The following is a 26,491-nucleotide window of genomic DNA, read 5'->3' as shown; positions in this document are numbered from 1 at the left end:
CCGCGGCTGCGTTCCCGGGGGGAAGGGAAAAGCAGGGTGCCGGCCGGTGCGGCGCCGTTTCCCGTCCCCCGCGGAAGATGGCGGCGCCCAGCGGGCTCCTGGCCTGGTGCGTCCAACACCTGCGCGGGGACTTCGGGCTGGACGTGGGCGAAGACGTGGTGAGGTGAGCGGGGTCGGGGCCGGGCGGGGCCCTCCTGCCCTCAGCATTGCCTCCTCGGTCCAGCACGGAGAAAACAGGGTGTGTCAGGGCAGCTGTCCGGGGTTGCCGCTCCGGTGGAGATTTGGGGAGGGGAAATGGCGAGGGGGGTGTGGGGTTGCAGAATCACAGATGCTCTTAGTTGGGAGGGATCTTAAAGGTCATGTCGTGCCGTGGTCTTACCACGATCTCCACAGAAACCTTATCCGAAAAGGAAAGCCAAATGACACACGTTAGACCTCGGAGCACCCACCCCTCACCCATTTCTATCCCCCCCGGCCCCTTGCAGGTACATCTTGTCAATCACAAACGAGGATGAGATCCGGGAGTACGTTGTTGACCTCGTTCAGGGCACAGATGGGAAGAAGAGCTGGTTTGTGGAAGAGCTGCTGACGAGGTGGAGGAAATCTGCCCAGCTGCCCCCCGAGCCTCTCCCGGCCTATTGGAAAAAGGATGGTGAGTGGTGCAGAGCAGGAAACTCTCAAACAAGCTTGCTTATTGTGATTACAAACAATTCCATGCCATAAATCCCTGTATGGATACTGGTCCCACTCCTGATTGTTGGGACAGTTTAAAGCCCATTTTCAGCCATGAAGCAGAGCCCAGGGACATGTTTCTGCTGCTGGCACTGACCCAGCCCCTCCTGTGCTTGCTCCACTGCAGAGGCTTCAGAGGTGCTGCGGGCTGGGGACCAGGGCAAGAAGGGGAAACGCAAAGGGAGGAACAAGCAGGAGGCTCTGGCATATTCTGAGCCCAGTGCTCATGGGGAGGAGGTGAAAACCCCTCTGGACCTGGCCAAGGTGAGTGTGGGAGGCTGGAAGTTACTGGGAAGGCTTGGAGCCTGGAACCTGGGGAGGGAGTGTGTCAGACACTGGTAAATGTGTGGTTGGAAAGTGGATATGAGTGTCTGGGATGCCCAGGTGGGCACTGCTGAGGCCACACCTCAAATCCTGGGGTCAGTTTTGGGCCCCTCACAAGAGAGACAGTGAGGTGCTGGAGTATTTCTAGAGGAGGGAGCAGAGCTGGAGCACCAGGAGTGGCTGAGGGAGCTGAGGGGGCTCAGGGAGGATGTTCTGGCTCTCCACAGCTCCTTGACTGGAGAACTGAGCTGGGTGGGTGTTGGCATCTGCTCCCAGAAAACAAGAGACAGGATGAGAGGAAATGGCCTCAAGCTGTGCCAAGAGAGGTTTAGGTTGGCTATTAGGGAAAGAATTGTTCATGGAAATGATACTGGTCAGATACTGGAATGCACTGTCTAGGATAGTGGTGGAGTCACTGTCCCTAGAGGGATTAAAAAAACATGTGGATGTGGCATGTGGGGAGGGAGGAAGGAGGGAGGGGGAGAGAGAGGAGAGGAGGGAGAATTAATGATGGGTCTCTGTGACCTTGGTGGGCTTTTCCAACCTAACCATTCCCATGTTTCTATGATATCCAGGCTGGGGAGAAAGGTTATATCTGTTTGTGTCTATAACTGGGAGTAAAATAATCATCAGGCTGCATATAAGCCAGCATGGATTTTTCTCCCCCAGAAAGCCTGAGGGGAGAGAGCAGGTGAAGGAAGGTGAGGCTGTAATTAGGAATAAAAGGGATTTCTTTAAATCAGATGTGAGGATGGGGAATTTAAGCCACCAAGTGGTTAGAACATTCTTTTCTGATGTATTTAAACTATCCCATTCACACTGATTAAAGCTTTAATTAGCAACTGAAATACTTCAGCAAGAAACTGTGGATATGAGCATAAAACCCAAGAAATGCTGCTATTCCTGAGTAAGGAGTGGAACTTGAATTCATGTTTTTGAATAGAACTTTTTGGAGCAGGGAGGCTGCAAAGGCTGAAAGTGTTTGCAAAAGTGTTTATAGGATAAAACACAATGTTTTTGAACTAGTGGGTTGAAAGTGGACAGTGATGTTACATTTCCTTGTAGTTACCTTCTACCTTAATTAAAATTTAAAAAAAACAAGTGAGAAAGATCTGCCAAAGTCACTTTATCTTGGTGGCAGTGTTTGAATCTGGCAGTGGCACTAAAACCAGTTGGACTTTACTGGGGGGACTGAAAATGCTGCATCTGCTTGTCAGTAAACCAGATTGAAGCTCAGAGGTGAATCCTTAAATGACTGAGGCGAGATGATAGAAGGAAGAGCAGAATTTATTTCACAGCTCAGTACTTGAACCCTCCTGCTGGGGTTGTTGTGCCTGGTGGGATGTGGGGAAGCTGCTGGGAGGTGACATGGCAGTGAGTGCAGTGGCCCTGCTGCCACCACCAGCTGTGTCTGGGTACAGCTACAAACAGAGAGTCTAAATAATACTTGGAGATGAACTTGGGAGTAGTTTGGAGCTGTTAAAGAGGCGTGAGGCTGTGAGAAGAACAGAAAGCAGCTCTTGCTGCCCAAATCCCAGCAGCTCCAGCTGGCATGGGGGGCAAACTTTGAGTGCATCCTGGTGTACTTGCTTTGTTTGGATTCCTTGGAGCTTTTCTGGCAGGCCTGAGCTTGACTTTGCTCTCAGTCTGGGTCTGGTCCAAGCTTCATTCCAGTGATGCAGAATAACTCTTGTCTGAGCCTGCTGCTCTGCCCGTGGGTCAGTGTCCGCTCTGCTGCCAGTGCTACACTGGAGCACAGTTTGTTGGTTTATTTTTCCCTTCCCAGGCCCAGGAGAGCAGCAGTGGAGGCAGCAGCAGCAGCATTTCCTCTAAGAAGAAGCCCAGGTTTGTCAGCCTGTACACCAGGGAGGGGCAGGACAGGCTGGCCGTGCTGCTCCCGGGGCGCCACGGCTGCGAGTGCCTGGGCCAGAAGCACAACCTCATCAACAACTGCCTGCAGTGCGGCCGCATCGTCTGCCAGCAGGAGGGCTCTGGGCCCTGCCTCTTCTGCGGGGCCCTGGTGAGTCACAGGGCTCGCTGCCCTCTTTGGACATGGAGGAGTTGGCTGAATTAGCCCTTTAATAGAGGCTCCTCTTGCAGAGCTCTAAAGCAGGGAAGGAAAGAGCCTTTACATTGTTTACATGGCTTTGGAGCTTGCCTGGTGTCTTGACAGTCTCCTTCCTGACAGTGTCTAAAATCTCTGCAAGGCTTCAGCCCCATCCCAGGCACATCCCTGGGCAGGAGCAGTGTCCTGCTTTTCCTTAAACTCTTGGATCCTTTGGGATACCTGTTAACACCCAGATTCATTTCAAAGGGCACCTTTTGGAGAGAAGGGATAAGTTATTGATAGAAGAGGAAATTATTCTTTGTGTGAGAGAAAAGTATTAGTTGGGTAGAGCAAAATGTTTTAAAGCAGGTTGGTTGCTGTTTTGAAAGATCAGTTTAACTCCCAGTGTCCAAGAAGGAAAGAAAAACTCTGAGTTAAGGGTTGTGGTTCTGCCTGGGATGGTTCTGAGCTCGTCTCTTGTCCTTGGAGCTCAGTCAGCAACATGTCCACCCACAGAACAGGGAGAGATCAAACTCTACATTTCTCTTTTAGTAAAGAACAAGCTTCCCATGTCATTGGGGAAATGAAGGAGGTGTGGATTGTCACTACCACTTTAAACGGCCTGAACTGTTGTCCAGGGCTCTGAAACTGGTCAAGCTGTGACATCCTTCCCATGTGATGTCCTTCCCAAACCTTCATTTCCTTCTTTTCCTCAGGTGTGCACTAAAGAAGAGCAGGACATTCTTCAGCGGGACTCCAACAAGAGCCATAAACTGCTGAAGAAGCTCATGGCAGGTCAGTAGCTATTCCATACCTGGAATAGAATCAATCCAAATGGTTTGTGTGCTTTATTTCCTTCAGACTTCACTGAGCCACTTGCTCTCATTGCTGCCCCTTGTCTGTGGTAGGCATTAAAGGGATGGATTGGAGCTGGTTCCCTGGATCCTTTTGCAGCCCTAGGCAGCATTCCCAGGCTTCAGCAGAGGTGACAGTGGCCAGTGTCAAATGGCAGCGTGTGATGTCCTTTCCCTGAGGCCCCAGGGCTGCTCATTTGCATTCCAGAATCAATCACATGAGCTGGATCATTGTAGCTGTCCTTGAAAATTAGGATAAGTCTCCTGTGGAATGCGTGCTGTGGAAGATGAAGTGCTGCTGTCTGATTTGCTGGGCTTAGAGAGGTGGTGGTTAATATTTTCTAATGGCTCTTCTTGTCTCACACTTACCTTGGGAGCTAAAAATAGGAACAGAGCCAAGGAAAGCAAGAGGAAATACTACCCAGTGTCCCAGCAAAGACTTGTGCATTGTGGGGATGTTTGTCTGAGTTTAACTGAACTACAGCTGAGGTCATGGTGTTCTTGGCTGGAAAATACACTTTGCTGAAGAACTGGGGAAATAGTTCCTCCAGATCTGGGCTTCTTCTTAGAGCTGTGGAGATGGCAGGAGGATGGAAATCCTTGAGAGCACCAGCCAGTCTGTTCTATCCTTCCAGTACAGATGTACTTCAGGTGCTGGTGTACTTCAGGATCCCTTTTCTTACCTGTTTTATCCCTTTTCCCACCTGCCCCTACCAGCTCTTGTTTTGTTATCCATGTAGGTAAAATCTGCAATGTGGTTTGCTGTTTGTCTTGGGAGTAAAAATTGTGGATCAGGGACCAAAGGGAAATACAGGCAATTGTTTCCCTGAAATGAGGGCATTTCCCAGTGTGGTGAAATATACTGGTTTGGGTTCAAACCTTTTGTGGTTTTTTTTTTGTTTTTTTTTTGGTTGTTCCCTGTTGGTTGGTTGGGTTTGGGCCCCGAGCCAGGAGGGGTAAGAAGGAAGAACATTTGCTGGGAATAGATTTCTCCATCTCTGGAAACAGCTGGTTTCGGTAATCTAGTGTGGTGTGTTAGAATAGGATATTGTTTGTGGGAGGCACAAACAGCAGCAGAAGGCTCTGGGTCTTCCTGGAATCTGTCCTGGGCAAGAGACTCTTTGTGGGAGTGAACATGTGGGAAGGGTTTGGCTTTTAGGAGGGAACTCCTGAAAGAGCTGGGGTTGTTGCTGAAGAATAAAAGCCTCCATACCTTAGAGCCCCTCCTGGTGCCTAGAGAGGCTTAGGAAAAGGAGGCAGAGGGAATACTTAAATGGGCAGATAGTGATAGGACAAGAATGAATGGTTTTAAACTAAAAGATGAGAAATTTAGATTGGATACTGGGAGGAAATCCTTCTCTGTGAGGGTGGTGAGGCACAGGTTTCCCAAGGAAGCTGTGGTTGTCCTATCCCTGGAAGTCTTCCAGGCCAGATTGGATGGGGCTTGGAGCACCCTGGGATAGGTGTCCTTGGTGTTCCACCATGGCAGGGAGTGAAATGAGATGAGCTTTAAGGTCCTTTTCAACCCAAACCATGATTCTATGGCCCAAGGCTCATGGTTGGTGATGGGAGGAATTTTGACTGCAGGAATTGTTAGGGAAGGGTGAAGGAGAACCAAAGACCAAGAGCTTCTCCCTAAACTCTACTCAGGCTTTATCACTGTGATATTTAAGTGATTCCTCCTCTTTGGAGGATGGAGTCTGTGAAATGGGCTTGAGCAAAAATTGTGGCTTCAACCTCCCCAGAAAGATGCTGATCTTGCTGCAAGGCTGTACTTTTAGCTCCTGGCATGGCCTTTAGCTTAGGGGGCATTTTTGCACCCTGGCCCATCCAAATGGCTTTAACACACCGACCTACTGAGCTCTGGTTTGTTTTGTGTCTCAGGCTCCGAAAGTTCAGGGAATTTGGATGACATAAGCAAAGGCTTGCTGCCTCACCAGGAAGCAAGACTCAAATCAGGCCTGGAGATGGCTGTGAAGCACAAAGACAAGCTGTTGGAATTTGACAGGACAAGGTAAGATACTAGGTGGGAGACCAACATGAACAGCATAAATGACCTTTAGCAGAAACATTGGGAATTCCTCCTAAAACCCAGCCTGCAGCCACAGACACCTTAACTATGGCATTTGGTGGGACACAAGTGAGTCTCTGGGATGGATCCCCTTTGGGTATCCTTGCTTTTTGTCCATGAGAGTGCAGAGGGAAAGGAGCAGGTTGGAGGGTGGCTTTGAGACTCTGTCCTGGTCCCCCTGTGCTCATTCTCTCCGGGGCTTTCCCAGCGTGCGTCGGACCCAAGTCATTGATGATGAGTCAGATTACTTTGCCACTGACTCCAACCAGTGGCTGTCCAAGCAGGAGAGGGAAGCACTCCAGAAGAGGGAGCAGGAGCTGCGGGAGCTGCGCCACGCGTCCCGGCTCGCCAGGAAAATCACCATCGACTTCGCTGGCAGGCAGATCCTGGAGGAGGACAGCAGCATGGCTGAGTACCACAGCAAGTGAGTGAGGGCTGGCAGCATGCCCCAGAGCAAGGATGTGAAAATCCTTATGGAGAGTGGTCTGGCATGCTTGGTAAAGCTGCCTGGGAAAGAGGTGTTGTAGAAGTCTCGACAGAACCAATTCAGCTCAAATTCACACCAAGCTGAGTTTCTGTACTAGAGAGCAGTGACTGCTGAAATTAGAAATCAGACCAAGCAAGGAAATCTGATGGGGGGAACGGGGCAAAAAGTGCTTTGGGTTGGAGTGAGTGCAGAGAAGGGAGATGTTCCCAGGGGAAGCAGGGAGTGTTCATCCTTCTCATTTGTGCTTGCAGACTGGATGAGACCATTGAGGCCATGAGCTGTGGTGCACTGAGTGAGCCAGCCAGGAGCCCTGGGGCAAAGATGACACCAAACTCTGGAGTTTTGGTGAATCCCCGTCTCCTCCAGCCTGCTCCTTTGGTCAGTGGGGCTTCAGTGGTTTATTCCACAATAGTGAGCTTGAAAATTGTCAATTCCAGCATGTCTGTAGAACCACAAAAGATCACAGGATGGTTTGAGTTGAAAGGGACTTTAAAGACCATCTCATCCCATCCCCTTTCATGGGCAGAGGCATCTTTCAGTAGACCAGGTTGCCCTGTCCAACCTAGCCAAGAATGCTTTCAGAGATGGGGAGACTTCTCTAGACAACTCTCAGAGTAAACAGTTTCTCCCTAATAGCTGATCTAACCCTGCTCTCTGCCAGTGGGAAGCCATTCCCCCTGTTTCCCCTTGTTTCTCACCACCTCTTTCCTCCCCTGTGTCCCTCACTGGCCATCTCAGTTTGGGATAGAGAAGGTTTGACAATGCCCTGCTCCCAGTGGGTTGGTTTGGTAGTTTTAGCATCCTGCATTCTTTTCAGGACTGCAGAATAGTTTCTGAGAGTCAGCCTAAGGCAGTCACCTTTTCAGCTCTATTTTATGAAGTCTTTTCTGCCAGACTCCCATTTTACAAAGGGCATAAGGATAATGAAAGAAAACTTCAAATAGGATTTGCATTGGATACACATGACTCCTGGAGAGGTGCTAACTTTTTCCCTGTTTCTTTTGAACACTCTCAAGTGGGTGGATCAAACTGGTTTGGTCCCACAAAGGAAAGCTCTTCATTCAGTGGGGGCTGGAAGCGAGCCTGGCTCGGAGCGGAGCAGGCTGCGGATCCAGGACCGGGAGCTGCAGGAGATCTCGGATGATGGCTGGTGCCTCAGCCTGCACCAGCCTTGGGCTTCCTTGCTGGTGAGAGGAGTGAAAAGGTGAAGTACCCCAGGCAGCTCTTGCTCCACAGGGGAGGTGGGCAGTTGTGTTTCTCAGAGGATCTCTGCAGACCCACTGGCTCTGTGCAATGACTGATACCTGTGACAGCTCCAGGTGTGGAACCTGTGCTTGCTCTTCAGTGGGTTGATGGGTCAAGGAGCTGGAGAATCTTTTTTTTTGGGATGGTACCTAACCTTCAAGGGACAAGTTTCTTCAGAGTGGGTGAATGTAGAGAGAGGCTGAGATTTCACTGCAATAGTTCCTGTGTGGAATTTGAAAAGCAAATAAGGTAATCACTTGAAATATGTTCTTCTGGGCTTTTGTTCAGCATAAAGAAGGCAACAGTGGCACCAGGCCTTGTTTAAAAGAAACCCAACGCTTGCCACTACCTTCCTCAGCTGGGCTGGAAAATGGGTTGCAAAAAGAAGCTGCTACTGTTAATACTGAACAAAGAATCTTCTTTAGCCTTTTTTTCCCTTCACCACGTTTCTCATTTTGGAGACAAGCTTTTTCACTTCCCAAGCCAAAGATGCTGTAAATCCTAATGTGCCTGGATTCTTGAGATAATCAGGGCAAAGCTTAGCAGCAGGAATTGTCTATGTTTGAATGAAAAATCTATCCATGTGGGTGATTTCTGCTGAAGTTTTAGTCCTATGTTTCCCTCTGTTCTTTAGGGTGGAGGGCAGGACCTGGTATACATCTCATCGAGGGAGGTTATGGATTGCAGCTACTGCTAAAAGACCTTCCCCTCAGGAAATCTCTGAACTGGAGGCCACCTACAGAATGCTACTCCAGAAAGGTGAACTCCTCTCCTTGGTTCTTGGGGTACATTGAGCCACATAATGAGCAATGTCAGAAATCCTCCATGCTGAGCATGGAAAGCTATATATAAAATTAAATTTCCAAGCCCTAGTCCTTCCTGGGGAAGATCCTGACCTGAAAAGGCACAAAAAAAGTGTTAAAATTGCTATATGTGTTCTTGTCCCTCAAAAAAAAGAGGTGCCTGGAGAAGAGGGAAGGGCACTTGGGGATTGGAAGACCCCTGCTGTGTGTGGGAATATGAGCTCCCTGAAGAGATGTTTCTTTTGCTGCAGATGTGGAATTTCCAAGTGATTATCCCTCAGGATGCCTCCTGGGCTGTGTGGATGTGACTGATTGTTTATCACAAGAGCAATTTCAGGAGCAGGTGGGTACAGAAATGAACCTTTCCATGTTTGCATTAACCAGAGGGTTTTTAAAGTGGTGGAACTTCCTCTGGAGAAGACATTGAGTGGAAATTTTAGATTGTATTAAGAATACATAAATTATTGCTGGGATTTATGTGGCAGAGGCCTGGCAACTCAGAGCAGCATGTTCTCTGTGGGGCCAGCAGCACTGACTGCCCTGGTGTAGGAGAGAGTGGCTTGGCCTGTGCAGAGGGACCATGGTCCAAAGCTGCTGGATCTGCCTGGTGCTCCTTACAGGAGCTGGAGGTCACAGTGGCCAGTGTTTTTTGGTGAGTGTTTTGTGCCTTGTTTGGGGTTAAGTGACCTGGAGATGGAGCCAAGGAAGGAGGTGAGCTCTGTCCCACCAGGGAAGATGGACAGGAGAGCCACAGGACTACCTGTAGTGAAGCAAGGCTGGAATCAGGAATCTTTTGAGAAATCTCAACCCATAAAACTCCATGGGTGACAATGATGTGTGTCCAGATATGCTGAGAGCACTGGCCTTGTGAGGCCACTTTTAGCTTGGGATGGTTATGGAATCCAGGAGAGGACTCTTTGTAACTGTTGCACCTGTGGTTAGAAAGGAAAGGAAAGATGATCTGGATACTTCATCCAGTCAGCTTCTCCTTGGTCTCTGGGAACTCTAGAGAGATTGCTCTTGGAAGCCAGTTTTGGGCACATGGAGGAAGAGGACATCAGGAATAGCCATGTGGATTTACCTAAAAATAAACTCATGCTTGACTAACCTGATAACCTTCTTGGATGCAATAGATAGAGTGGAGAGTATCTATTAACCTGCTGTCCTGGAATAGGCACAAATTCCAGAGGAATTGTAACCAGTAGAAGTATTATTCCTCTTTGCATTGATTAAGCCACACCTGGAATACTTGGGTCACCACAAAATTGTTGATAAAGTGGAGCAAATCCCAAGAGACCACAAGGATGGTTAGGGGCTGGAGTCCTGTGAGGAGAGGCAGGAGGCAGATCTACCACTTCCTGCAAGGAGATTATTGGCTCTGTGCTGATGTACACATACACAGCAGGAGGATCATAAGTTGAAAGGGGAGGGTTGAATGTGGCTTAAGGAAATAAATTACCATAGGGATGGCCCAGCAGTGGGCATTGCCCAGGGGGTTGAAAAGTCTTCATCTGGGAGGATTTTCAAGAGCCAAGAGAACAAAGCCATGAGCAGCCTCACCTGAATTCTTGTGTTGGCCCTGCTTTGGTTGGGAGGTTGAACTAGAGACCTTCTGAGACCTGAGTCTGGTGCTGTGACTGACTCCATGTCCAAAATCTGGAGCAGGAGCTTTCCTTGAGGTGCATTTTATGGACTTAAAAAACCTGCACTTAGCACCAAGCACAGCATGGCTGTTCCTGATCCCATTTCATCCCTGTTCATTCCATTCCCTTGTGCACATCAGGTTTGGTCTGCTGGGAATCACCAAGCCATGTAGGGCTTGATAGTGAACCATAACCATCTTGTAAGGTGGAATAGATGGTTTCCTTGGGAAAAAATTCACCAGGATGATCTTGCTGTGAAGATCTGGAGAGGCAGCATCAGTTGGGGCTGTTTTTCAGGAAGTGCTCCTCTGGCTTAAAACCCTGTGAGGTTTTTACCTGGGAGAGATGCCTGGAAAGACAGAGAATGTGTTTCTGATGAGCTTGTGCCTCTTAATCACAGGAGGAAGGCAGAGAAGTTAGAGTATGAGCAGCAGAGGGAGCTTTGGGACTGGAATACCATGAAACCTACAGGAGTATTTGGCTTTGTATGGGAACAAACCTTGGGAGAGAGAGGAAGGGGGCACTGAGGCCAGTGTAGGGATTTTCTTTTGTAGCATCCACTAATTTGCAGTTTGGGCTTCAGTGGAGATTCCTGTCCATCTCCTGCTGTTTGTAACAGTGGTAGAAAAATAGATCTAGGCCTCTTACAAGTGATTTTCTGTTTGTCACAATCCCTCCTCATCCTTTGTGGATGTGCTCTTAAGGCTTTGGTAGAATGGTTGTGACAGTGTCTCCGAGCTGGGAATTTTGCTGTAGGTAACTAGCTTTAATCCTCCCATGGAGGACCTTCACAATTAGCCACATTCTCTGGAGATCCCTCCCAGTTTGTGGGTACTGCTTGGCTGCAGAGGCACTGGAGGCAGAGCAGCATACTCCAGGAACACCATTATCCAACCTGTTAATGACAGATTTCCCTTCCTCCTCAATGCTGTGGCATTTCCTGGGTTGCATTTCTCTGGCTTTTTGCTGCTCCTGTATTGCAAACTACTTATAATTCTTAATTTCCTGCCTTTTTATGGTGATTTTCTCTGCTTTTCCCAGGATTCCTTTAAGCAGCAGTAATTTCCCTCACGTGTGAGCTAAAATGCAGAGATGTGAGCCTTTCTGCAGTTGCCTTCTGAGGAAATGTCTGGGTTTTTGGGCTCTCAGGAGCTGCAAGTGCATCTGAAGGAAGCTGAGCTGAATTTAATTGCAGATGTCAGCAAGATGACAAAGTGTGCAGCACCAGCTCAGAAATCTGACTTGGGTCTCGTCGGGAGTAAGAAATTCCTGTTGCTCACGTGGGTGTTTCAGCCTGGGTTCATCAGAAGTGTCAGCACTGTGATCCAACCATTTCCTGGTGTGCAAAAATTCCTTGTAGCTCAGGGAGAAGGACAAGGAATGTTACCCTTTTTCAGCACTTAGGGCGTGCAGAAACACAGGGTATTTTCAAGGAATGTGTGAGCAGGCAAGGGGCGGTGATGCAGAGCAGAGACCTCTTGGGAACTCAGCTCTTGTGGAGCTTTTCCAGGCACTGTGCTTTGACTCACACCTCTCCTCCTCACCACCTCTCATCTGAGGCTCCTGCATGTTCCAGAAGAAATTTCACAAGTGCAGGGTGAGCCTTGCTTGCAGGTTATACCAACCTTGTGAGAATGAAATAGTTCCTGGCTTGCTCATGGTGTCTTGATGGTGATCCAGTGTTTATTGGCAGCCACAGAAGCTTGCTTTGACTCTTGTGACTATTTGTTCCCAAAAGGCAAAGGAGACTCTTCCTGGTCTTAGGTCTTCTTTTTTTTTTTTTTTTTTTTTTTGTCCTGGGGTGTGTTCAGTCTGGAGAAGAGAAGGCTCTGAGGAGACCTTAGAGTCCCCTCCAGTGCCTAAAGGGGCTCCAGTGCCTAAAGGGGGGCTCCAGGAGGGCTGGAGTTCTAGGACATGGGGAAATGGCTTCCCACTTCCAGAGGGCTGGGTTAGATGAGATATTGGGAAGGAATTGTTCCCTGTGAGATGAGTTTTAAGGTCCTTCCCAACTTAATCCAGTCTGTGATTCCATGGTTTTGTAGTCTGTCCCTACTCCCATTACCACTCAGACCTTTCACTGCTGTCACCCACTCCCTGTTTAGCACTGTCTGCAGATTTAATTTCCCTGCTGTTTGCATCTTCTCTTGGGTTGCTAATGAAGATGTTGTGGCACCCCGCTGGTATTTTTCTATCATTATCCTCATTTAATATTTTTTTTTTACACTTATGCTCAAAAAACCAAAATTAAGCAGCGCTGCCCCAGCAGAGTCAGACCCATTTCCCTGCCAGAGCTCTTACATTATGATCAGGGAGGGGTTATTTGTCCACATTTTTAATGCACATGTAAGCCTGTTCTTTCATCACCACTGAGAGGGAGCAGTCCTGCCTTCCTCTGCCCTACCTGCAGCATGTGAGGCCTGACTGATGTTGATGAGATGGTTTGCAGATCCTGAGGATGTGTGGGAAGTGATGATGGAGCAGGATCTGGAGTGCTGGAGCTGGCAGGGAGCAGGGGAAGAGTAGAGATGTCCTTGGGATTAGGAACTGTGGCATGTCAGGTACCCTAATCCTAGTTATGCTGCTTATTGCATGAGCTAGTTAAATTTCCTTCTCTGGGTCTCTTTCCCAAGTGGGAAATAAAGTAATTATTCCAGTAAGAAGTTATTTACACCACATCTTACTGCTCAAGCTGTGATCTTTGGCCTGGAGCTGCTCTGGCAGCAGAAGTGTTCAGCTAGGAGGGTCCAGCCCAGGTGTCAGTGTCACTTGCTCTGTTTGCAGAGATCTGCAGCAGGAGCTGCTTCCTGAACTCAGCCCTGGTTGCCTGGAGATCCCTCTGAAATCTCAGGATATCCAGTAGAGCTTTGCACATCTTGCCCCTCCTCAGAATACATTCTGGGCTCATTTCCTTCTCTTCCTGGCAGCAACCCAAAAATCCCTGCTCCAGACCAGAATGATTCCTTTGTTACGCTTTTCAGCTAGAGGTGACCTGGAAACTTTTTTTCCCCCTTGGAGATCCAAGCATTCACTACAGCTTTTCCTTGCTCCGGAGCTGATGTCACTGACACCTTGAGCAGAGCAAGGAGCTGCCCTTGTTTTCCTGTGTGAGGCACCAGTGACTTCAGCAGCACCCACTTGGCATCTGTGGGATGGGGCACAGCATAAAGCCAGCAGGGGAGTGCTTACACTGATGCCATTTCCATGTGCTCTGAAGCCCATTTTGCTAATGACTTTGATCTGAGAGACTATTTAACTGGAAAAAGAGTGTTTCCTGCTGCTGTTTTGGTGGTTGATAGGTGTGTTTGGCTTATTTTGAGTGCAGATACACGCCGAGATCTGGATGGAGCTATTATACCAGGCTGAAATATTGGCTAATTATGTTTGATGGGAGTTAAGTGTTTATTTTTCATTTCTAGGTGATCACTTAGTGTCCTAAATCTGCACAGGGGAACATGTAGAAGCTATTTTTGTTCCATGAGATTGCAGCTATCATTTAAATAGGCTCCAGCTTTCCCTCTCATGAAAAGTTGCATTTAAACTCTTGGCCTCCTCTTCCCTCTCTGGTAAAAAAAGCAACAACAAACAAAGAGACTCAGGTGCCCACTGTGCAGAGGTTAGTTTGGATTCTCAAACAGGAGTGAGGAAGAGGAGAGATTTTCTATATTTAGACTCAAGAAGGTGCCTGTTCAGATTATCTCCAAATAAAGGAACAATAGCCCTCTGGGAATATTTTCCTAAGGAGTTAATGGGAGGGAGAAACACAAACATAGACATTGATGTGTATTTCTAAGAACAGTGTAAATGCATAGAGACCTTTTATGAGGACCTGGTCCCTGAGGGAAGGGTTTCCTAGTGCAGGCTCCAAGTGAGACAGATGCCTGTTTGTGTGGTGCTGTGGCTGTCCTGGCATCTTCCTTGCCTCCACCACCAGGATATTTGCCTTCTCATTCCCGAGGCACCTCTCCCAGTGAAGGATTTTTAGCTAGGTCAGATATCCTTCCTTCTGGAGCAGTCTAGGTGGCTGTTAATGATTGCAAGGCCTTGGAACTTAACAGGGCCCTGCATTCTCCTGAGCTGAATTTGTCTTTTCTGTGTAGCCAGATGCCAGATCCAGTGGTGTTAGGCATTAGGCTGGCTCACAGGGTGATGCATCTCTTTAATTCAGGTTCTCACCCCACAAAATCCCCTGATTTGTGGTTCTGGGAGCAGAGCAGGAATGCAGCTGGTTTGGATTAGAGACGGTAAGAGATGGGGGAGTTTTTCCATATGGGAAGTGCTTTGGTTTTCATCAGAGGCTCTTCTGAGGCTCCAGCTGCCTTGCATAAGCCAGCAGGTTTGCTCAGGCCACTGCTCAGGCTGTTAAGATGAAGGAGAGATTGTCACTTGATGATGATTAATTTAGGAATGCATTAGCATGCCAAAGAAATCGAATGATAAGAGGCCTGCTTGCCCTCTCCTCTGGTTTCCTGGACCCAAGGGAGAAAGCAAAGCCAAGACTGAAGCATATGACTTAATTAATGATGACTGTGGACTTTGCCTCTGCTACCATTTCAGCAAAATACTCATGAGCTGGCAGGGCCTTTTCCCTGTCTCAGATGTGGTCAGTAATACTTGCTGCCTTCTCAGTGTTGGGATTTTATTTAATCCTGAAACTGAGGGTTAGATAAAACTGACCTGGAGCCCCAGGTCAGGTGCCCCACTGCCTTCCCACCCAGGTTCACCTATGACCACCCTTTCCATGGTGACCCCAAATGATGTGTCAGCTGCAAAACACAAACCTTACAGTACATGTAGAGTGCCCAAGGACTCTGCTTGCTTAAGCTTTTGTTGATGTGCCATTGATTTCCTAACCCTAAACAGACTGGTTGCTCCAATGAGTTTCCTGGTCCTGTGAGAGATCCCATCCCATTCGAGGGATTGAATCAATCCTGGGAGCAGGTGCTGGCATCATCCCTCCTTGGGGAGCAGCAGGAGGGGTCAGCATGGGGAGAGGCAGCTGCCCAGGTGAGCCAGGGCAGGGACACAGCTGTGCAGGGCTGTGTTCCCAACGTTTGGGTTTTCTGGCTTGGTTGCATGTCCTACCCCTGTGCTTCCCAGCTCTGATTGTGAAAGCACTTTGTGCAGCTGCTTGAAGTCTGACTGTATGTAGCCAGGTGCAGCTCCATGAGGTGCCCTGCTTCCCTCATCTCCTCCTCCCCATTGCTTTTCCCTTCTCCTTGCTGGGTCTGGCCAATGGTGTGGGTGATGGGGCCGTGTTGGAGCTGTCCCTTGGCACAGGAGGATGGAAACAGCCCTTTCAGCCTAGTCCCTTCCCAAATATTATTCCAAGTCCACCTGAACTGGTGCTAGGCACTCTGTAAACATCTCCAGGATTTGCCATGGGTGGGTGTTGTCCTTGGCTGGGGTGTGAGCTGCAGGAGGGTGTTGGTGGCTGTAGGTCCTGTGACAAGAGCTGGGGCAGCAGCTGCTGGTACTGCTGGGTCCTCTGGGTCTCCCACAGACTGCTCAGAGTGCACCAGCACAAGCTTGAATTTAAAATCCACGTCTCAAAGTCCTGTTATTACTTACTGTGTTTTAATTGTTTCCCCTGTGCTTCGAATCAAAGTACAAACACCTCAATGAGAGCTGGGCTCTGGGCTGGAGGCAGAGAACACCCACTGGATGGATCCACCCCACCAGGGAAGGATCCTGCAGCCATCCCAGCCTGCTGTGCCTGGATCTGGTTGCATACCAGCCAGGCATGCAAGGGGCAGAGCAGCCCAGGGCTGCCAGGCATTGTGGTGGGAAGAAGGGGAAAGGGAGGCTCACAAAATTCCTTGTGCATCCTGGTGCAGGGAGCATGTGCCAGCACACGAGCTGCCAGCAGCAGCTGTAAGCGCTCAGGGAACAGCAGGGAGGATGTTGACTGCAACAATGCATCAAGGCTGCGGTTTGTAGCCTCAATAGTCAGGCAGTTAACTTTTTTTTCTCTTTTTTTTTTTTTAACAAAGACATTTTGATTGCCAAATCCATAACCATTAGCAGCTGTGGTTTCGAGCTGTTCCTTCCTCACACGTTGCAGTCTAGACCTGACAGGCTTTCAAACAAAAGTTTGGCTGACAGCTTTTGTTTGGATTTCTTTGTGATCCTACTTTTTTTCCTTCTTTTTGTGTTCTGTTGATTTGAGCTGAACATTGATGCATATCCCTTTGCTAACACAGCCTCTGTAGAGCAGCTCTGCTGCATCCCTGAGCTCTTCCATGGCCAAGGACAGCTTGTAGTGTTCTTTGGGTGCATGTTCTGGATGTTTCTGCCTCAAGCTAGAAAATTTGGCATTTCTAGAAGCTTGGATCTGCTCTGGGGTTTCTGTTTAGGAAAATGTTACACTTCTCATGGGCCAAAGGCTTGTTGGCCTATGACCTTAAAAGATGGTGCTTGAGAATGTGCTTAGAGTTGGAAGTGTGATGCAAGACAGTGTCATGATGGTGTTCAGAACTGGAGGGAAGCACTGGGTGCTCTGCAAGCGCTTTTCAGGATTGGAGGGCTAAATAAGGAGGTAACAGCAGTGGTAAAACTGGATCTGCTGTTTGCAGAGGTGTCACCTTTGTGTGAATGGGTTCTGGAGCACTCAGGGTGATGGCTGTGCTGGGAAAATTGGCTGGATAATTCCCCAAAGGGAATGTCCTTTTAAAGAGATGGAGACCACTGCTGTCGAGCTGATGCTGCTAAACCACTCTCCTTGGAAAAGTGACAGGCCAAATGTGGCTTGGGCACAGTGGCACCCACATCCAGTTAAGCATTATCTCTCATCTCTGATGGCTTCCTTTTTCCTTGATCCATGTGTTCGTGGTGCAGGCATTGCTGCAAGTGCCCTTATTTGGCCACAGCACCCCCCAGTCAGTCACTCCCAAAAAGCTGCCCATTTGCTTTCCCTCTTGCAAACCACAGAAGAAACATTTTCTAGCTGGATGGTGAGCAATTTCCCTCTGGAGAGGAGGAGAAAATGGCTGTTTAGTAGTTAATTACCTGTTACACATCTCTGACAGCGATGAAGCTTATGAGGCATGAAAGAAGAGCAAATCTGCCTGTCCCACAAATCACCAAGAAAACAGGGTGAAGGAAGTTGGGCTCCCAGGAGATCCCTTGCATCCTACTCCTCTTTTTGCACAGGGCCAAGGAGTGTCTCCAACACCCAGGAAGAGCTCAGTGTGTGTTTCTGCCTGCTGGGGGGAAATGATTTATTGCCACTGCTGGATCCTGCAGCCCAGCCCTTCTCTTTCAGAGGAGATGCTGCCTCCACCAGGATGATTTTTTTTCCCCTTTGAATGCATTTTATGGTGAACTCTCTTGCCAACACATAGGGTCTGCTTGCTTTTACTCTTTCCAGACAGCATTGCTTTCCAGTGCTGCCTCTTTTATTCCAAAGCTCTTGGAGAGCAGCAGGGAAATGAAGGCTGGAGCGGGTGTCCTGGCCCGGCACCGCCTGGCAGAGCAAGCCGTGTTTTCCCTGTTGTTCACTGAGGAGCCACGCCAGGAAAATGATTCACCCCTTTCCATCATGAGCCTTGCAGAGCGTCTCAAGCAGCTCCTCACCGCTAGCGTCCCTGGCAGCTGTAAGATGGAGAGGCTGGCAGTGACCAGGGGAAGGACCACAGGTTCCAGCGTGCAATTCTTCACCAGGATGTGCACTCGGCTTGAGAGGAGAGCTCGGGTTGCATTGCAGGGCTCTGTGTGTGTGAAACCGGGACTGTTCCCACCCCTTTGTGTCCCGAGGCCTTAATGAGAGTGAGAATGCTGCTGGAGGGTCGCTAAAGAAGCTGCCGGGAGCGCTGGGGCTTTGTGCTGTGCAGAGCTGCTGCTCCGTGCACGTGGTGCCTTTGTTCCTGCCTCGGATGCACCGGAGCAGAGCTCATCTCGTTAGTGATGGTTTGGCTTCCCCCCAGGACGTTTTCCTTCTGCTCCTTCCATTCCCCTGCCTTCGGGTCATGGCAGTTGGGTTCAAGCCAGTGCAGTTTACTGGGGAGGGGTGCAGCAGTCGAGGGGTTTGGGATGGCCCTTCTCCATGTTTTTTTTTTCTCCTGTGCAGGTGGAATCAGGATGAGCAGAGGGTCCCATTGGCACTGGTACCAGTGATGCTGGGTGAGCTTGCATGGCCCCAGCATCCTACTGCAGGCTTTACCTAAATCAGGGAAAAAAAAATGTAACAGATTGGTATTGGTGTGGGGAGAAAAATATAGCAGGAATTTTTTTTTTCTCAGATGCCAGAGAAGGTGGGTTTGTGTCTGCTGGCTCTGAGCTGGCTCGTCCCCTCCTTTGCTCTTTTGCTGTGGGCTGTGGAGCAGGAGGCTGGCAGCCCTGCTGCTATTCCTGGTGGTGACAAGCTGGTGATGGGAGACGGGGGATGGCGAAAACAAAGTGTATGGAACATTCATCAGCAATTATCCCTGCTTGCAGCTTGAGCTGGGTGACTGCTGGGGACATCTGATAGCCACTTAATACATGTTCAAAGTGCTGGCTCTGGCGTGAGGGTGAGTCTGGTGGCTGGTTTTTGGAGGAGCCCAGCACTCAGCTCCCTTTTCCAGCTTAATTTAACCTCGAGCTCTTCCTGCGGGTGTTAAGCTGCCTTGAGATCTGCTTTTCTCCTCCCTCCCACCTAATCTCCTCACAGCTGGGATCTTCCAGACCTGTTAGCAGCAAACTGAAGCCCTGGTGAGGCGTGGAAGGAGCAGGGGGGCAGTGGAGTGCACCCGTGGGGTGTTGGTGCGTGGCAGTGGGAGGAGCAGCTCTCGGTGAGAGCTCTGTTTGCAGCCCACAGAGCCCACTGCCCTCCCACCTGCCTGGTTGCCAGCCGACTACAATGTGGCAGAAGGTCTGAAAGGAGGCTGAATCTTTTTTTTTCACACTCTGATTGCATTGCATCACCCCTCTCTTTTGAGCTTCCCTGGTCATCTGCAGGATTGGAGAAGGGTAGGTTTGCTCCTTCTTGAGGGATAATCTGTTCTCTGGACTGTTTGTTGTAGTCACCTTCTAAATGCCAAGTTGATTCCAGTTAGAGGCAGTGTAAAGCCTGGAGTACCAGCACCTTTCTTATTCACACCCCCAATATGAGAAAGGTGAGTGCTGTTTAATTTAGGAAGGGACATCCCTCATCGGTCTCCTGGCTGGGTTTGGTTCTTAGTCTCTGGAAGACAGGAAGCATGGTTTTCCTCTGAATTGACCTTTTATTTGAAAACCTCTGTTGGAGATTTGTCTTTACTGGGGATCACAGAATCCCAGACTGGCTGGGATTAAGAGCAACCTTAAAGTTCATCTCATTTCATCCCCTGCCATGGAGTGAAACATGCCTTCCACTAGGCCAGGCTGCTCCAAGCCCTGTCCAGCCTGAACAGTATGACAGGATATGCTCTGTCCTCCCCCTCTGCCACACCAGCTCTGGGTTTTGGGCTTTTATTCCAAGCTAAGGTTTACTGAAGTGATGATGAGTTGCTTGTGGGGTGGAGTACTTGGGAATAAATTTTTTCTCTCTCTCCTAAACTTCCTGCGTTGCAGTAGAGTGACTTGACTGACCTTTCACAGCAGAAACAGTGAGAAATTAGGTTTTGGTACTTAAATTTGGGCCATGTAACAGAGGCAAACCTGTTTGGTGTCTTGGTGGCAGTCTCTGCTGAGAATGAAGCTTCCTAAATTTCTGTGGGATGAATGAATGGAATGTACTCATGGAAGGGACTGGGGGAAGAAGGGAACTGGGCTGTTGGCTTGGCTCAGCCTCATCTTCCTCACCTTGGGAGCATCCTGACTCTAAGCAGAGCAGAGGGTTATGGCTCTTTCTCGGCTCCAGCCTGCAGGAATATTCTGGATTTTTGTTCACCAGTATGAAATAAGAAGTTTCTGGGGTAGGTACAATAGGAAGCCTTAAATGTAGTGGCTCCTTCCCTGCCTCCTGGGAATGAGATGCCAGAGGAAGGACCAAAGCTTTTTAAAATGAAGGACACAAAGTGATTTGGCTCACAGACTGAAATGCACCCTGGGAGCAAAGATGAAAGGCTGTGGTGTGGAAGCAGAAATTCAAGTTGTGGCATCCACCTTGGCCTTGAGATCAGATTGAGCAGGAGCTGTTGGAGCTGAAGGCTTGATTCTGGTTTTGAATGAAAACTGTCAGTAGAGAAACTAACTGGCTGTTGCTTTCACTGCTGATGCCTCTTCAGGAGATGTTCCTGGGATGAGGCTGTAAAAGGTGTGAGGGGGACATGGTGTTGTCCAGGTCCACCTGGGAGATGGTGGCTGAGGGGATTTGGGAAGCAACTGCATTCCAGCAGCAGAACCTCTGCAAAACACCTGGCTGAACCAGGTGTAGCAGAGCAGGAAAGGCATCACCTCTGCTGCCAGGTTGGGGTAGCCTTTGGTCCTCCATCCTTGGAGGACCTTGGTCCTTTGGCTTGTCCTCAGGTCCTCCAGCCACGGAGGTGCCACCAGTCACCAGGTGATGCTGGGAGCAACAAAGCAGTGACAGCATTTCACTCCCTCCAGGCGTTAGCCAGGAATATTCACATTGGCTCTTCCTAACTTTCCAAGATCCTCCTTCCCTGCAGATGGGAAATGAAAATCCTTGGCGTGGGCATGGAGCAGTGGAAGCAAGTCAAGTAAAGTGACTCAGCCAAAAAAGAACAGAGAGGAAGAAACCTTTCCAAGCCTGGGTCAGTGCAACAGGGCATGATGTGGATCAGTGAGGCTCCTCCTCCCTTGCACGGAGCTGCATGGAGCAGCTGAGTGCTTGTACCTTTCCCTCACTCTGTGCACAGCTCTTACATGCTCTTGTAAAATGAGAGGGCTTGGAAACGCTTCCCCTGATTGATCCAATCCCAGCGTTGGGCTTCTGTAAATCTCCCTGAACTGCTGGCAATGCTGCCAAACCCTGCTGCAGTGTGGGGAGAGAGGGTTGCTCCCTGCTTCCCTTGCCATGCCCAGCTGTTCCAGGGCAAATCCAAACTCATTTTGGCAGGTCGGTGAGAGCTTTTCAAACACTCGGCCTAGGAGTCATTTGTTAGAAACAAATGGGGGATTTGCCAGGACATGCAGCTCCATCTGGTCTGGCATCCTGTCCCCTCAAGCAGCCTTGATGAATCTGCTCCAGGAAGGCAGGGGAGCAGGAAAAAAAAGAAGGCAGTTTTCCCATGGAAGGAAAACCACTTCCACAGTCTGTTTGAGCAGGGTTTCCTGAGCTGGAGCATCCTCATGGCATGTGCTGGCCTCAGCGCCTGTCAGCACCAGCTCTGCAGCTTATGGACTATCTGAGGTGGGAGCTGAGATATGCATTTTTTATGACTGTTTTGCCTTTCACCTCTGAATGCCAGGAAGGCTGAGCTGCAGCCAGCCAGGATCTTGGTGTGCTTCCTGCATGGAGTGGGTTTTTTTCTCTCCTTTTTCCCCACATAGTTAATGAGAGAAACAATTTTAGAGGTCTTTCTTCAACCTAAATTCTTCTATGATTCTATAATCTGTTTATTCTCTTCCTATAAAACTCTCCCATATCTTCAGTGTGGTAAATTCCCTCCATTGACTCTGTGAATGAAGCCAGCCCTTAGCTGGCCTCTCTGAGCCATCACCTTGTTATGCAGCAGGTGTGTTGCTCAGTCTTTATAGGCAAGTGAATATCCAGGAATGCATGTCCCACAGCAGGACAGTGCACACTCTCCAAATCTCAAATTCTTATGTTTGGGATTGAGCTTTGTGGGGAATGTTTGGGGATGTATGTTTGGGACAGCTGGTGGTGGCTACCTTTCTGGTGGTCATTTCAGGCTGGATTTGACAGGTTGTTTTGGTTGAGGTGTTGGTGTGCTGTCCATGACCAGTTAGGGATTAATGGGAATACTCATATTCCTAGGCATCTGAGTCCGGGGGTGCATCAGGCTGAAAAGCTGTCGCTTGCTTGTCCCAGTGAGCGGGTGGGCTGGTGATGGTAGGGCCTGGGCCACCAGGGTTCTGATCAGCCTAAATCAGTCAGTCCTATGACACCACAGGGGTAGCACAGGTCGGAGCTGAAAGGGGTCTGGGAACACCCAAGGTGAAGAGATCCAAAGAGGCAGCGAGCTTCGGCAGAGGTGCAGTGGGAAGAGCCTGAGCAAGGGGCTTGCAGAATAAGACTCAAACCTGGAATTGTTTGGGTTTTTTTTCAATAAAAGTTCTTTAAATGGTTTGATCTGAGCTGCCACAGCCTCCATATAACCCATATCTTGGCTAAGATCCCTCTGTTCTTGCACACTGAGCTCTTTTTGCACCCATGCAGCTGCCCTGACTCTGGTCTCTGTGTCTCTGTGTTTCACAGTATCCAGACCTGAGCCAGGAGTCCGGATCTCCATTTGTCTTTATCTGCACTAATCCCCAGGAGATGGTTCTGAAGTTTCCCATCAAAGGCAAACACAAAATCTGTAAGTAGTAAAGTTTCCCCAGATGCCCCCCCAGCCCTTGGAGCTGGCTCCCCTCGCCACCCCAGCTTGCCGCTGCCAGATGAGTTCCCAACCTTTATCATCTGCTCTTTGATCTGGAGGTGTTTGTTAAAGGCTCAAATACATCTGTAATATTTTTTTTTGTCTTTGGTTCCCCTTTCCCCAGATGTCGGTTCCTTCCAAATACGTTTCTTCCTGCCTCTGCAAACACTCGGGGAGTCAGAGAGGAGTTGTGTCAGTGGCTGGCATTAGCCTGGGTCAGGACAGGAGTTGGTGCAGCAATGCCCAGGCACATCCAGGCAACCTCTGTGTCCTGTAGTTCCAAATCTCACTCTTGCCCCTGAGGTCTTGAACAGCAAGAGCTGCAGGGCCAGATGGACGTTCCCCATCTGCAGGCTGGTGGGATGGGATGGGATGGGATGTCCTGGCAGGGCACAGGGAAGCTCCGCAGCATCTGCCCGCGCTCCGCTCGCCAGCATCGTTATCCCTTTTACGAGCCACCAGCCCCTCTGCAGGCTGCCAGTTATTCCTGCCTGCTGCTATAAAAAGGATGGAGGAGGGATGCAGCAGCTGGGGAGCCTGCAGTCAACTCTGTCCTTATTAGCAGCCTCCCCACCACACAGCCCGGGGAAGGCACCGCACGCGCTTGCAGGGGATGTGAAAAATTAATTTGACGGGCTAAAAGCAGCAGAAGCAGGAAGAGCCTTGGCTGTTTGCTTAGCAGAGCTGACAACTGGGTGATCTCCCTCCTTTCTACATGATCCTTGGGCTAGTACCTGGAGCTCAGGAGTGTTGAGATTTCTCAGGACTGGTTAATAAAGGAAGCATAGCAGAGGGCTATTTTTGTTGTCTTAGAGGGGTTTTTTTCCCTCTCTGATCAGGGAAGCACCTTTCTCTCTCAGCTGGATGTTGGGATGTCCTGTGGAACCAAGGTTTCTTCCTTGGCTTTATGAGCAGCAACTGGGAGGTGCATTCAGCCAATGGAGACCTGCAAGCACTCGAATCTCGCTTGTGGTCCTCCCCCTAGATGGGTTATTCTGAGTGCCAGTGAGCAGGCAGGAGTTATTTAGGATGCAAATCTTGGCTGTGGGGGAACAGCCTTGTGGCCCCCTGAGTACTGATGCAGCCACTGCATCCTTTTTCTCCCTTGTTTTAACCTCTGCTTTGCTCTTGCCAGGCTCTTGTGCTCCTTCCCCAGCACTCCTTCACTCCCACCTCTGCCTGGCCATGGGTGGGAGAGGGTGAAGCTGCTATGAGGCTCCTGTGCATCTGCCTTGCTGGGTGCAGTTGCTGCCAGTCCCCTCCCCATCTGTCACATCATCTCCTTTGTGTTGTGACACTTTCTGCTTGGAGAAGGATCAGTCTAACAGCCTGGAAGGAAGCCGGCTGTGCTGGCGGCTGCCTGTGCTCCCACTCCCACTGCTGGCCCTGCCTTCCCTGCCCTCCATCCCAGTAGGAGCTGTCACAGGAGCAGTGCAGGGGGGCTGTGGAGCTGCATGTTCACCTCCCAGAAGGGACATGGTCCGTCTGGGTGATATTTATGACAGCCTAGGGAAGGAGCAAGGAAGCCTTTGACCTTTCATCGGCACAAGGCGCTGTTTTAATAGAAGCTGGCGTTGCATCCCAGGCAGTCAGAAGCTTAATTCTCCCAGCTGGAAGCAGAGCAGAGGGAAGGTGCCAGCTCACATCCCCACCTGGGCTTGCTGGCTGCCCTGATCTCCTTGAAACCTGGCTCAAACCATGACAAAATGCCAGTTTGTCCTGTTGGAAAGCCAAGCCAGAACAGTCTTCTGTGCCAGATAACAGCATGGACCTCGCCACATTGACATCCGGATGCTTCTCTGTTGCAAATTACTTGTTTCTAGCAGCCTGGGGATGGGAAAAAAAACCCTAATATGGCTCAGTTTTTCTGCCAGGGTCGTTGTTTTTGTGGAAGGGATGGGCACAGTGTTGCATCTGGGAGCACAGCTCTCCCTGGATACGTCCCCATGTAGTTGTAACACATGAGGACAAAGCTCATTGGAGATGAGCTCATGGGAGATTTCCTTGAATCCAGGCAAAGCTACCCTGAAGCTTCACTTAGAACCCTCCCTTCAACAGTCAGTGGCTGGAAGAGTGCAGAGGAGCAGAAGACATGGTGTGAGATGAGAGGCCTTGAATCATTGAGCAGAAAGAGCAAGGGACCCTGGGGCTTTGCCTTATTTTTAGCCTTTTCTTAAAGGTTACTTGTGTGGTGTTTGCCAGCTGGAAGAACAGAGGAGCCTCCCAATGTTTTTGGGGTCCAGGAGAAACAGGCAGGCATGTGAAATACAACAGCTCTGGTGACAGTAGGTAGTGTTGGGGTAATGTGAACTTCCTGCCTTTCTCCTGCCAAAACCAGCCCTGGTGTGGGGACAGGGTGATCTGACACGCTGCTTCTGGATGGGCTGGCTCAGCCTGCTTAGGTGCCAGTGACTGGAAACAGCAATTGCAAGGAGGAGCCTTCTTCCCCATCCTTAGGCAGTTGGGGGAAAGTCTTCTCTGGAGTGGCCAATGGGATGGAGGATCTCCCAGGACATCTTCCAAGCCATGTTTCAGTTTGTGGATCTGTGGCATGGTGATCTGCAAACCATGTTTGTTGAACTGGAATTGAGACGTTTTCTTGAAGAGATGGTGATGGTCACTGGCTGGTTAGAATCCATTTTCCCTGGAGAAGCACCTGCTTCTTATGGCACATGGGCATTTACCAGCAGATTTTGTAGCAGTGGCTGAAGTAGAACTTTGGAGCCTGGTGTATCTTGCCCTATCCCTGTTCCCAGCTACACAGACAGAACAAGGCTGGCATTTAGAGGATGGGAAGATGCAGGGGAGCAGCAGGAAGGCAAGTCCTGGGGAGATGTGGCATTGCAGCCTCTCTGGGAGCTGGGAGGGTGGGAGCATCCTTGCAGGATGAAGAGGACAAGGACACTCCTCTGAGGGAGCACATCACTATGCCTGGCTTCTGACTTCTTCATCAGGAGTTGTCCAAAAGCCTGCGTTCCTGTGTCCTGCTCCTCTTCCAGGTGGGAAAGCAGAGCTGGCTGTGAAGGTCAAGGAGAGTCAGTGTTTTCTCCAGGTCCCACTAGAGCTGCTGGCTGAGGTTTTCCCTGGTGGCAAAGGCAGCAGATGGCCTTGGAGACCACCAGCCTAGCATGTGGCAAGGTGGAGCAGATGTCCCAATCACCCTTTGCACCATCATCCCAAGCTGAGGACTTGCTGTCCCCAGTCCTGCTGTGGAGAAACACGTTGCTAGACAGTCCCACATCCCCTCTGAGCGTATCAACACGATTCCTGCAGGCAGGCACAGGGATCCCTTTCCCCCCTGGTAGTGGCAGGCAAGTGCTGGATGTTAATTTACTCCTCTCCTCGAGTTTCCCCTCTCCGGCGTCTCCTGGCCGCATCGGACACGCTTGCCCCCGGCTCGCGGTGTCACGGCTGTGACGGGAGCTGTGCAGCTGGAAACGCCTGGCTCCTCAAGCAGCATAATTGGATGTGACAGGAACACACTAACTAGGAGACCTCGGTGCCTCCAGCTCATTTGCATTGCAAATAGCATTTAAAAATAAAGAGTGATGAGGGTTTGTTGTGTTTTTCTTTTTTTCTTTAATCCCCTCTTTACAGGGAAGCTGGATGCAAAGATCCATCAGGGAGCAAAGAAGGGGTTAATGAAGCAGAAAGCTGTGGGGTGAGCAGCACTGGTTCCTGTGAAGCACCCAACTGCCTCTGAAGGGTGCCAGGATGGTCTTCAGCTCTGGAAAGCAGGTGGAAGATGGATCCCTGATCCCAGATTGCTTTAGGTATTGCTTTATCTCTTGTATTGCAAAAGTATTAAAAGATTGTTTTCA

The 26,491-nt window shown here is 49.7% G+C and overlaps 1 protein-coding gene across 1 annotated transcript; it reads left to right on the top strand.

The window, feature by feature from the left end:
* Window positions 1-26,491, top strand: TRIP4 (thyroid hormone receptor interactor 4). Its single transcript, XM_056499876.1, has 13 exons — window positions 1-163; window positions 486-652; window positions 860-996; window positions 2,843-3,076; window positions 3,820-3,898; window positions 5,842-5,971; window positions 6,237-6,452; window positions 6,767-6,893; window positions 7,532-7,719; window positions 8,395-8,519; window positions 8,815-8,906; window positions 22,508-22,610; window positions 26,268-26,491. The coding sequence occupies exons 1-13, from the start codon at window positions 78-80 to the stop codon at window positions 26,333-26,335; spliced, it is 1,752 nt and encodes a 583-aa protein (XP_056355851.1). The 5' UTR covers window positions 1-77; the 3' UTR covers window positions 26,336-26,491.

The sequence above is a fragment of the Oenanthe melanoleuca genome, chromosome 10, assembly GCF_029582105.1.
Source record: "Oenanthe melanoleuca isolate GR-GAL-2019-014 chromosome 10, OMel1.0, whole genome shotgun sequence".
NCBI classification, from domain to species: Eukaryota; Metazoa; Chordata; class Aves; order Passeriformes; family Muscicapidae; genus Oenanthe; species Oenanthe melanoleuca.
The sequence above is the reverse complement of the archived record's forward strand: the minus strand, read 5'-3'. Positions and strand labels throughout refer to the sequence as shown.

Bases quoted from the DNA above. Each gene is read 5' to 3' on its own strand.
- TRIP4 (XM_056499876.1), top strand. From the start codon at position 78: ATGGCGGCGCCCAGCGGGCTCCTGGCCTGGTGCGTCCAACACCTGCGC. The intron at 6,453-6,766 runs GTGAGTGAGGGC...TTGTGCTTGCAG, and splicing joins ATGGCTGAGTACCACAGCAA to ACTGGATGAGACCATTGAGG. The intron at 8,907-22,507 runs GTGGGTACAGAA...TGTGTTTCACAG, and splicing joins AAGAGCAATTTCAGGAGCAG to TATCCAGACCTGAGCCAGGA.